The following is an 11,117-nucleotide window of genomic DNA, read 5'->3' on the forward strand; positions in this document are numbered from 1 at the left end:
CTCCATTCTCAGGGCTTTGTATAACCTGTTTCCAGTTTACTAGGTTGAATTTTTTCTTTTCATTCTTGCCCCCTTGCCAGAGAAAAAATCTGAGGATGCTATCCATTTTTCGGTGGAATGAAGCTGGAGCTTGGGCAAGAGAAAACTGATATAAAGGAAGGGAGGAAAACCCTGATTTTAGTAGAACCTGTCACCCAGCTGGATTGAGCCACAGAGTTCCCCATCTCTGAAGTTTCCTTTTCATTTTGTCTAGCATTAAGTCCCAGATTCCAGTCTTTGCTTTCCCTATGGTTACCGGCATTCCCAAATAACTGAAACAGTCCCAATCTAACTTGCAGGGGACACCAAAAATATTGGCAATATTATGTATCATTTGGGATGAAGCATTCCATCCATAAATACAGCTCTTAAGGTAATTTATTTTACCTCCTGAATATCTCATGAACTTGTCAAGCAGGGACTTGAATCTTCTTGCAATAATGGTGGTCGCCCCCCCTAGCAAAAGGGTGTCATCGGCAAATTGAGAGTGATTTATATTTTTAATGCCATCTTCAAACTTGATGCCCGTAATGAGGCCTGACTGTCTCTTTTGATCAAGGGCACAGCTAAATGATTCTGCCATGAGGATGAAGAGATAAGGGGATAAGGGGCAACCTTGCCTTAGTCCTCTTGAGGATTGGAAGGAAGGTCCAGGTCTTCCGTTGATGAGGGGGGCGATCCAAGGTCCAGAAATGCAGCATCTTATGACATTAATAAGAAGAGTTGAGAAGCCAATCCTTTGAAGAACTGCAAATAAAAAATAATGCCTTACCCTGTCAAAGGCATTGGCCAAATCTAGTTTTAGAATGAAGCCTTTCTCATTCCTTGCATGACTTGAGTGTATGGCCTCTTCGACTAAAAGAATAGAATCTGAAATTTGTCTGTTTGCCATAAAGCCTCGTTGGTTTTCTGAGATCAGCATCGGTAGAAGAGGTTTGAACTAAGAGGCTATGATTTTAGTGAAGATTTTGTATGATGAGTTGCATAAAGATATGGGCCTGAAGCGAGAAAAATTGGATGGCCAGTTCTCCTTCGGAATGAGAGCCAAGTGGGTAGAATTTGTATATCCACCTATTTTGCCTTTTTTTTGGATCCACTTGATGTACTTTGTGAGGCCCTTCTTTATCAACTCCCAGTAATCCCTGTAAAAGCTAATTGGGAACCCATCCGGACCAGGTGCCTTGTTGGGATGGAGGTTCCAGATTGCTTCAACGATTTCTTCCTCTTTTATTTCTGCTGTCAAGTTTTTGTTCAGATCATCTGTGACTTTAGAATGCAAATGTTGTAACAGGTCATCATAAGATTCTTCCTCCTATACTTCGGTTAAGAGGTCCTTGAAATGTTTTGTAGCTGCTTCTTTAATATCTGCTTGTTCCACATGTTGAGTCCCTACGCTGTCCGAGATGGCAGTTATGGTGTTTCTGACTTGTCTTGCGGTGGCTTGTTTATGAAAGAATGATGTGTTCTTATCCCCACTTTCCAGCCATATTTGTCTTGATTTGATGCGCCACTTTTCTTCCTCCTGCCTTTTAATTTTGCTCAGTTTATTGTACAACTCTTCTTCTTGGATTTTTTCGCTGTGGCAGTAATCCTTTTGTTCGATTGTGCATTGGAGTTCAGCGATTTGAAGTTTTAACTCATGCTTTTCCTGTTCTGGCTCCTTGTAGTGCGATTTGGCCCATTGTCTAAGCGCTTTTTGCACATTCTTTAGTTTGCTCTCCCATATGTAGCCTGGGGAACCTTCAATATGTTGTCTCCAGGTGAGCTGAATGATGTTTCGGGCAGCTTGTTGATCACTCCAAATATGATTATATTTAAAAGGCAGCGGACCAAGGGCGCAGTGAGTATTCAAGGCGAGGGTGATTGGATAGTGGTCTGAAGCAGCAAAAGGCAAAATGGTGGAGTTAACAGATGAAAAGGTTGACAGGAGTGAAATATTAACCAAGAATCGATCCAGCCTCTCCATGATATTGTGGTTGCCCAGCCTTCGATTTCTCCATGTGAACTTGCGATTTTTTGGAGCTATGTCTATCAAATCACCAATGTGCATTACATTTTCCATTTGATTCCTGAAAGGGTCTAGCAGAAATTTCCCCCCTCACTTTTCATTTGCATGCAGGATTAAGTTGAAGTCGCCGCCTACTATGGTGTTGCTGCTATCTCCTTCCATGATGTGATTGCTAAGAGTTTCCCAGCATTTTCCTTTATCTCTGTAGTGATTGGGGACATATACATTGAAGATGACAATCTGTTGATTGCTGATATTATTTCTTAGGACTGTTTTTATCCAATGTTGATCAATTAACTCAGCTTCACTTTTCTAGTCATTTTGATTCCAAATGGTGGTAATTCCTCCAGAAGCTCCTCTTGCTTCGCATATGCTTCCTTTGTAATTTTTATACTTTCCAATGGTTTTGTTGATTTCTGATTCTCTTTGCTTTGTTTCCTGTAGTAATATGATGGATGGTTTCTCCTGCACTATAACGTCTGTTAGAGAATTGATTTTAGTGGGGTGCCCAAGTCCCCTGCTATTCCAAGAAAGTATTTTAATCATTTCAGACCTGTGGTTCGAGGAGGTGCTCTGCCTCCCTTGTCTTTTCTTGCTAATTCTTGATCTTTTGTGGCTTGAATGTAAGATTCTATTCGATGCTGTAGACCAAGGGCTATGTCTTTCTGCGCGTTTTCATCCCTATGTTGCTTTGTAGTCTTTCTCCCCGACTTCTTTTGACCATCAAAGGAAGAGCCCTGGTCCTTGGAGTTGCTTCGGGTAATTCTAGGGGGAAGTGGTTCAAGTAAGAGGGGAGGAAGGGCACTCATAGAATGAGGGGAGGAGGGCTGATCAGGAGGGTTCGAAGGAGAAGGGTCACCTTCAGGGAGGGAAAGAACATGGAAAGGGTTGGTGGATGGAGGAGAATGAAGGGGTTTTCCAAGTCCAGGGGAATGAGATTGATGAGGAGGGGAAGGCGGAGGAGATGGGATTTGGGCAGAGGTTTTATGAGAGGAGGGTCCAGGTTCATTGGGTAAAGAGGGACTAGGGGCTGTTTTTTTTTTTTTTTACCACTTCCCATTGCTGATCTTGAGTATTATTATCCACATTAATAATCTTAGTGCAGCGATTGGCAAAATGACCATACTCGTGACATACCTTACATTTGAAGGGGATCTGTTCGTAATCGAGTTGTTGTATGTGCGACCATTCATCGACTTTGATCTTGATAGCTTCTGGAAGTCCTTTGCCCAGGTCGACCTCGACGCAGATACGGGCGCATGCTTGCATGTTGTCTCTTGGTTCGCTTCTGTCAATATATTTGTCGACTGCATTTCCAATGGCTCGCACAGAGTCATCTCCCCAGCAGTGTAATGGGAGATGTGGGAGACAAACGCAAACAGGAACTGCATTAGGAATGTCAAGCTCTGGATCGAAATCTGGTGTCCACTTGTTTAAGTACAAACCTCTGGAGTCCATAAAATAAGGTCCATTGCGAAAAATCAGATCCTTGTCATTCTTTGTCTCGAAGTGAAAGGTAAAGTAGCCCTTCCCGTAGAATCTAATAGCAATTTTCCCTTGGATTTTGTCCAACCAATTTCTTTCCACCCACCTCTGAACAGTTTTAGGTGAGGGCCAAAGACCAGTGAATTGCCCTATCAGACCCTTTTCGGCCAAAGCAAGAGCAGCCATTCTAGGCAGAGTAGGAGGAAGGGAAACCTCTTGAAGTCCTTCTATTTTTTTTACAAATTTTGAAAGGGTTGGGCGATCTCGTTGAGGCAGCAAGGAACTAACAAGGGCTAAGAAAGCCTGCTGTTGTGCAACCTCCTCCGGAGGAGCCATCAGGAAGAATGGGGGTGCAAACCAGAGATCTGAAGGCGGCAGGCAGCGCGCGCGCACTAGGTTTCTCAGGAGCGTGATACTAAAACCTAATAGAAGTATTATTATTATCCTATAAAATTATTAATTACTTTTTTAATAAGAGGCAGGTACTAAGCAACAATGCTCCATATTATACTTGTTTTTAAAATATAGTTGGCCCTTTTATATCAATTTTGTCATAGTTTAATTAAATGGATTTACTATAGATTTGTAAGGAATGATTTATGTGAAAAGTAATAAAAATTTCATTAATTTATAAATTAATAAATTTCATTAATTTATAAATCAAAATTTTCTTTAATTTATAGATCAAAATTTTCATTAATTTATAAAGTAATAAATATATTTTTGTAAAAGGGAAAGTCTTTTTTTCAATCTTAATTATAATATAAATAATGGAAAAATAAAATATAAATTAATAACAAAATATTTAAACAATTTGCATTAATTATTATTATTATTATTCTTTTATATATAATTGTTTAAGATTTTTAATCTTAAATTTAATTTTAAAATATTTAATTCAATTCAACAATAGCTCTACAATGTTCAACCATATCTAAAAATCATTAGAAGATAAAATGATGGCACTTGAGATAGAACTCCTAGGAGTGAAAGATAAGATGCAAGAAATTGAACACAAAAAACAATCAATGGTTGAAGAAAATTGCACCCTAAGAGACGAGATTAAAGAATTAAAAGAAAAACTTGATAATACCTCAACCCTAAGTCGCACAACGAATAAATTACATATCAAACCCATAAAAGAGGAAATGAACAAACTAATTGAATTGGATCATGAATGCCACAAAAGAGCCCTGATCCTTATAATTTTTTATATAAAAGAAAGAAATGATGAGGAAATATTAGAAATACTAAAAAACAATTGAAAACTAACTCACAAATTCAAACAATTTATCTAACAAAAGAAAAAGGGGTGCGAAAGATTCTTGAGCATAAACATAGACTAATTTGTGTGAAGGTAAGTTGCAATGACCAAAAATTAGAGATACTTAGTAAACATCCAAGTCTAAAAAGGTAGTAATCTTTATAAATGAAGATCTTATTCCAGAATATCAAGATGAACTAAGGAAAGAGGTCCAAAAGGTAAAAGAAGCAAGAAAGGAAGGGAAATGGGCAATCATTAGAAATAGGAAAATTATTATTAAAGTCCAAAATAAAAGTGAGAAATTAGAATTAGGAACACTCTGGATCCTCTTCTGGAACTGTCGTGGTTTTCCATGGCATAAAGGTCCTAAGTTAAGTTGGATCCCAAGTGTTATTGATCTTATTTTCTTAGTTGAAACCTGTGAACATGAAAAATCTAGGGTCCCCCACATCGGTGGTTTCATTCTTTGGTCAACCTAGAACAAAAATCCTCTCGTAGAGGCTTTGGTGGTATAGCCTTTTATATAAAGAATAATATCTTTTCCCACATTCGACTTCATAAGATTGACCCCCTCAATCAGTACATTTGTATTGAAATTTCTAAATCTAACACCAATAAGATTTTTCTCAATTTTTATTTTTATTTTTTTCCTATCAACTCTACTCTTATAATAAAAACAACCTAGATAAGAATTGCTCCTTCATTAAATTATAAAAAGATATCCATAATCTAAGGAATGAAGGCAACATCCTTTTGCTTGAGGACTTCAATGCTAGAACTGCTACTAACCAAGCTAATCTATTAAGTAATAACCCTAACGCTAACCCCTTATGGCTTGATGAAGATTGGGACTTAGCTAGTAAATGATGAGCACCAGTATTGCAGCAAGAATGCTACAACTCCTTGGGCTACCAACTTTACTTTATCAACCCAGGGCTCGTACAAACTTGGAGGTGACAATGTTGTATACACAAGTAAATGTGATGGGTCTGCTCTTTGTCATTGCTAATCTGGCGATAGACCACTAAGGTTTCTCAAACCAGACTTCTATGGATTTAGAAGAGGCTTGATTACTAATGAGGAAAAGAGAAATATACACTAAGAGAAAACTTGTCTACTGCAGTGAAGAAAAGGACTGAAATCAAATGCTAAAACACACCATTTTTCTAACTAACTACTAAGAGGCTTTGCTTCAAAAGAATGCTAATTTAACATGTATGCAATCCTACTATCCTAAGCATGCAAATTGAAACATCGAACATTCTACTGTTGTGCATGTAAATGACCAAAATAACTCTGTTTTTCTTTTTGTCTTTGTTGTGTGAAAATGTGAAAGCTAACTTCTTTTGGTGATGTGGCAGGGGGTTTAAGGATGATGTGAATGGTTAGAAGGATTGGGAGACAAGTAGGGGTCCTTTTCTAGCTTCCTAGGGGATTTTTCCACAATTCGGCCTCAAAACATGCCACTACAGGTCAACCTATAGGATGTCCTAATGCGTTCTATAGGATGTTCTGAATTCCTACAAGATCCCCTGTATTCCTACAGGATACAGCCGAGAGCAAAAGGAGGGATGTTGAAGGTGATGAAAGGCTTAGGGAAGGTGGTTGGTGGATGGAATGAGGCTAAGGAGTGCCTAGGACCACTTTAGAACTCAAAACTAGAGTTGGGAGATGGCTAGATTTGCTCAACAAGCTTAGAGAAGTATTCTTGTGAAATGATGAAGTTGGTGAGGGTTTTAGTGAAAGAAAGGAATTATCATGGATGGATGAAGTTGGGATGAGGTTGTTGATCATGAAATATCTATGTACTGCTGAAACTCCTGCACTGCATCAAACATTGACATTTATCCATAAATCATGCAAACAAGAAGGATTTCAATTAACTAAGGAAAACATAATTTCATGAGCTAGCTGCCTACTTCATGCATGAGGGGAAAACTTGCAGAATAAGATGAAACCTTGATGAGATCTGAAGTAAAACTGAAGATAGAAGAACTAATAACTAAATCCTATTCTTGCAAACTAATCAAATGCTAGCCTAAGTACAAAAAACCCTAAATTCCATGAGAAACTAGAATTCTGTCTTTTTGGGGCTGCATAGGGGTTCTTTCCTCAAACCATGATCCCTGAAGGAAGGAGTGAGGCCAAATCCACCTACTGACAACTTTTTGATGTTCCTTTATCTCTTCTAAGCTACTGCTAAAGTAAAGCACAAATGGAAGCAAACTAATCAAATCCACAACTACTTGCAATGAAATAATGCTAAAGACAATTCAACTATGAAATCAACTAAGCATACAAATACAAGAAGAGGAGCCTTTGTTGCTAGGGTTGGGCCCTAACCCAAGAGCCTCAGCCCTCTAAGTCAAATCAATGTTGGATCAAGGAAATTCTCATTCTCATTATCAAAATAGAAAATTACATAACAATGTCTTCCACAAGTCTTGAACTCGAAAATGACTAGTGTTTTTATAGCAAAAATTTGAATCCTAATGAGGCTCTAGGCCTTCTTATTTATACAAATGAAGTCTCCAACGACTTCCTTAAATCTAGGGAGGCTCGGCTCCCAAACTCGAGATAAACTAGCTCTTTGACTGTCACTTGCTTGGTTGCCTTTTGATCTCCATGACTTGGTTGCTTGTACTCTGAGCTAGTGTGATTGATGGAGGAATATTCGAATGAGTGAGGAGTAAATGAGGAGGATCTACCTCCTACAATCTCTCCTCCTTGTCTCATTCGAGTTTCAACCCTTAATTAGCCAAAATTTCCATGATTTTCTCTCAAAAACCTACAATCAATGCATATTAGTCCACTAGGCATAATATCTCACTTTGACTCATCTCATTAAGCAAAATACAATCAAAATATGTAATAAATTATGAGAAGAGTTGATTTGAATAAGCTAGGAGGTGGATTAAGGTCCATATAGTTACCCAATGATGAGGCTCATCATCACCCCCTACTAAAAGTGTTGCTCATCCGCTGAGCAACTCAATCAATATCCATGTTTCTGTTGCAGTTTCCTCTTCTTGTGCATAGAATCCTGCCTTCCTTTCTATCTCCTCCCACTACTTTCTTTCTTCCTCTTCCTTCCTTCCTTCCAACATTCCTAAGAGTAGTGGTGGACTGAGTCTCAAGGAAATCCAATTGACTTTGAGTCTTTGGAGAGCTTGCCTGTACATGAGTGTCATGTTCAGTGCTTCTCTCATTCTCTAAGGAGAATGGTACTCTCTGATTTTCAAGTTGTAAGGCAAAGTGTTCTATCTCCTTTGGAAAGCTTGCATGTTGTCATCCATTAACACCTAAACATGTCCTCAAAGTGTGTGATTTATTGCTCTTGGGAAGCAAGGTACCTAGGTGAAAGTTGAGGGTCATTTGCAATCAAGCTGTGGGTGTTGATGACATCCATTGGATTTGACTGCTCAGCTCTTATCATGAGAGGTTATGTTTCTTCCCATGCCATTATTTTGTTCATTTCTATAGCCCTTGCTTCCTCATGGTTCATCCATGATGCCAAATCCATCAACTGTAAGTCCCCTAGTTTTGAATTAGGGTCCCACACATTCAAATCTGTCAAGGCTATGTTATGTAGGTAGAACTTAGACATTTTAGCCCTATCCTTCAATGTGCTTTGATCACAAAGATCAATGAATTTTCTATAATCCTAGAAGGGCATAGTACCTCTCTGTGCTAAAGTCTTGATTTGGAACTGCATCCATCATTCCTTAAGATACAATGCATAGGACTTAGCTGGCATCCTACACTGGAGTGCCTCTAAGGATAGACTGGCCATGGATGCCAATTGATTCTCTCTTTCTTGTAGATGTCCTCTTAACCATGTGTTTTCTGTCTCCAACTGAGCTTTCATCATTGCCTCTCTTTCCCTCAAGCTGCTCAGTTCTCTGCCCATCTCCTTTACTTTCTCCTCCATGTGACGTATGTCCTCTACTCCTTTAGATTTGGAAATTTGCATCCATCTATGGGTTCTTCCCTTTCTTTCTCAATCTCAAAGAATAATGGGATGGAAAATTTCTGTGGAATGACCCTACCCCCTTCAATGAACCTGTAGTAGGAGTCAAGGTTAGGTTGAGGACTAGGTTCCCTCATCTATGGATCCTCCTTCTTTGTTTTTTGCTGCATACTCCCTTCTCTGTCCAATTTATGAGTTTCTTGTAGGTTTAGTAGAGTTTCCTATAGGATTGCCTTTGCTTCCTGTAGGTCCTTTTGTGTATCCTGTAGGAGGCCTTTTCCTTTGGATGAGGCAGATCTAGTGATAGGCCTCCTAACATAAGTGATAGGAGACTTGGGAGAGTCTTGTCCTGATGATCCTTCTCCTTGATTTTTCATAAGAGGAGTTATCTTTTCCTACTGTTTGGGTGAGTCTTCAATGACAATAGGAACCTTGGTGGGAGTTTGAGGTTTTCCTTGCCTTATTCTTGTACTTTTTCTTATCCTAATGTATAATGGAGTTTGTCTCTATCTCTTCCCTTTTTGTTTGATAGGGGTACTAAGGGCAGTGAGGGCAGCTGCTTTCTCTTTCTCAGTGGGTTCTAGGGATACCCTGGGTGATTCTTCCTTGTCTTTTGTCTCCCCTTTTCCATTCCCCTTCTCATCTTTGTCTTTCTCCTCTCCTTCTCCCTCTAGTTCCTCACTTTGTTCATCAGTTTCCTCCTTTGCATCTTCTTCTATCTCTTCACCACTTTCCTTCTCCTTTTCTTCCTCTTCTTCCTCATATATTTCCTCTTCATCCCTCTTTGTCTCTTCTTCCTCCTTTTTAGTTTCTTCCTCATCCTTCTCTATTTCTTCTTCATCCCTTTCACTGACAGTGGGGCACTTTTCATACTCAAGGGCTTTTATGCCTTCCTCTATCTGCATGTCTCTGAAAGTTGCCCATGTGATAGGGAGTATGAGGTTTTGGAGGGAATATTCTATGATAATTCTAATTAACCCTTGATGGGCTAGCTATTGATGGTTTCCTTCCTGCACCTTAATGCTCATATCTATCACTAATTGAAGAAGGAAGTAGGGTATGTTGATTCTGTTTTGAAGAGGTGTGTTTGCTCCAAACCTCAACTCTTGGAGAAGCATAAAGTGGTATCCATATACCACATTATACCTACCTTCACATGATATATATTTTATAAGGTGGTAGCTAATTTCATTCCAAGGATATGGTAGGCTTGCTCTTCTAACTCCATTTTTGTCTTCCATTGTTGTTATGAAACCAGCGCACAAAAAGATAGAAAATATAGATCAATGCCTCAGAATTCAGCCTCTTCGAGGGGGAAAACTCCTTTACATTACACAAAGGAACAATTCTTGGATGATACAAATGACTAAACCTCCCTTCTATATATAGGAGTCTAAGGGGTCACAATATAATCAAGGCAACCTAATAGTAATAACATAAGGACACAATAATAACAATAGTGGGTTTCTATGGGGCACACTAATAACAATATGGGGACAATAGGGGCACAATAATAACAATAAGGGATACAATGACAATAGTAATGGGGGAATCACTAGTATTATAGGGACCTAACATGCCCCTCTCCTTCTGAAAAGTGTTGTCCTCAACGCTTGAGTATTTCTGGATGCTTCTGTATAAAATTCTCATCCTCCCATGTGGAATCTTTCGCAGATAAGTTCTTCCACTTGATGAGATACTCTGAAATTGATCGATTTCATAGCTATCGAGTTCTTTTTTCTGTGACTGCTTTTGGTTCCAATATGATTTTTCCTTCCTCAACAAGCTCTGGAAATATTGTTTGAACTCGGAGCTTGTCACCTATAACCTTATTTAAACATGAAACATGGAAAACTGGGTGCACTTGAGAAGCTACAGGAAGCTCCAATTTGTATGCCATAGTACCAATCTTTTGCAACACCTTGTACGGACCATAATACTTTGGTGATAATTTATTATCCTTCTTAGCTTTCTTGAGGGACATTTGTTTATATGGTTGTAGCTGTAGGAATACCCAATCACCTACATCAAAACTTGTTTCACTACGATGTTGATATGCCTGTTGTTTCATTCTATTCTGCGCCAATTTGAGGTTATCCTTTAAAAGTTGGAGAACTTGTTGTTGATGCTCGATGTGATGATCCACTACTTGAATCTTAGATTTTTCTCTTAAATATGATGTGATGGATGGTGGATGATATCCATAAAGTGCCATAAATGGGGTCATTTTTTCTGCAGTATGGAATGAAGTGTTATACCACCATTCAGCCAGAGGCAACCATTTTACCCATTGTGTCTGTTTATCAGATACAAAGCAACGAAGATATCCTTTCAAACAATTGTTTACTATC

The 11,117-nt window shown here is 38.8% G+C and overlaps 1 protein-coding gene across 1 annotated transcript; it reads right to left on the reverse strand.

Annotated features, from left to right (window-relative positions):
• Nucleotides 1-1,351: 1,351 nt before the first annotated feature.
• On the reverse strand, nt 1,352-2,005 carry LOC149227049 (uncharacterized). The gene has a single exon (XM_089380390.1). It carries the CDS (start codon nt 2,003-2,005, stop codon nt 1,352-1,354), a length of 654 nt encoding a protein of 217 aa, XP_089236516.1.
• Between the last annotated feature and the right edge of the window lie 9,112 nt (nt 2,006-11,117).

This window comes from Pinus tabuliformis, chromosome J, assembly GCF_031772625.1.
Source record: "Pinus tabuliformis cultivar Carrire ecotype Pingquan chromosome J, CPIR1, whole genome shotgun sequence".
NCBI classification, from domain to species: Eukaryota; Viridiplantae; Streptophyta; class Pinopsida; order Pinales; family Pinaceae; genus Pinus; species Pinus tabuliformis.

Excerpts from the sequence above, each read along its gene's own strand:
- LOC149227049 (XM_089380390.1), bottom strand. The coding sequence starts at position 2,005 with ATGGAGAGGCTGGATCGATTCTTGGTTAATATTTCACTCCTGTCAACC.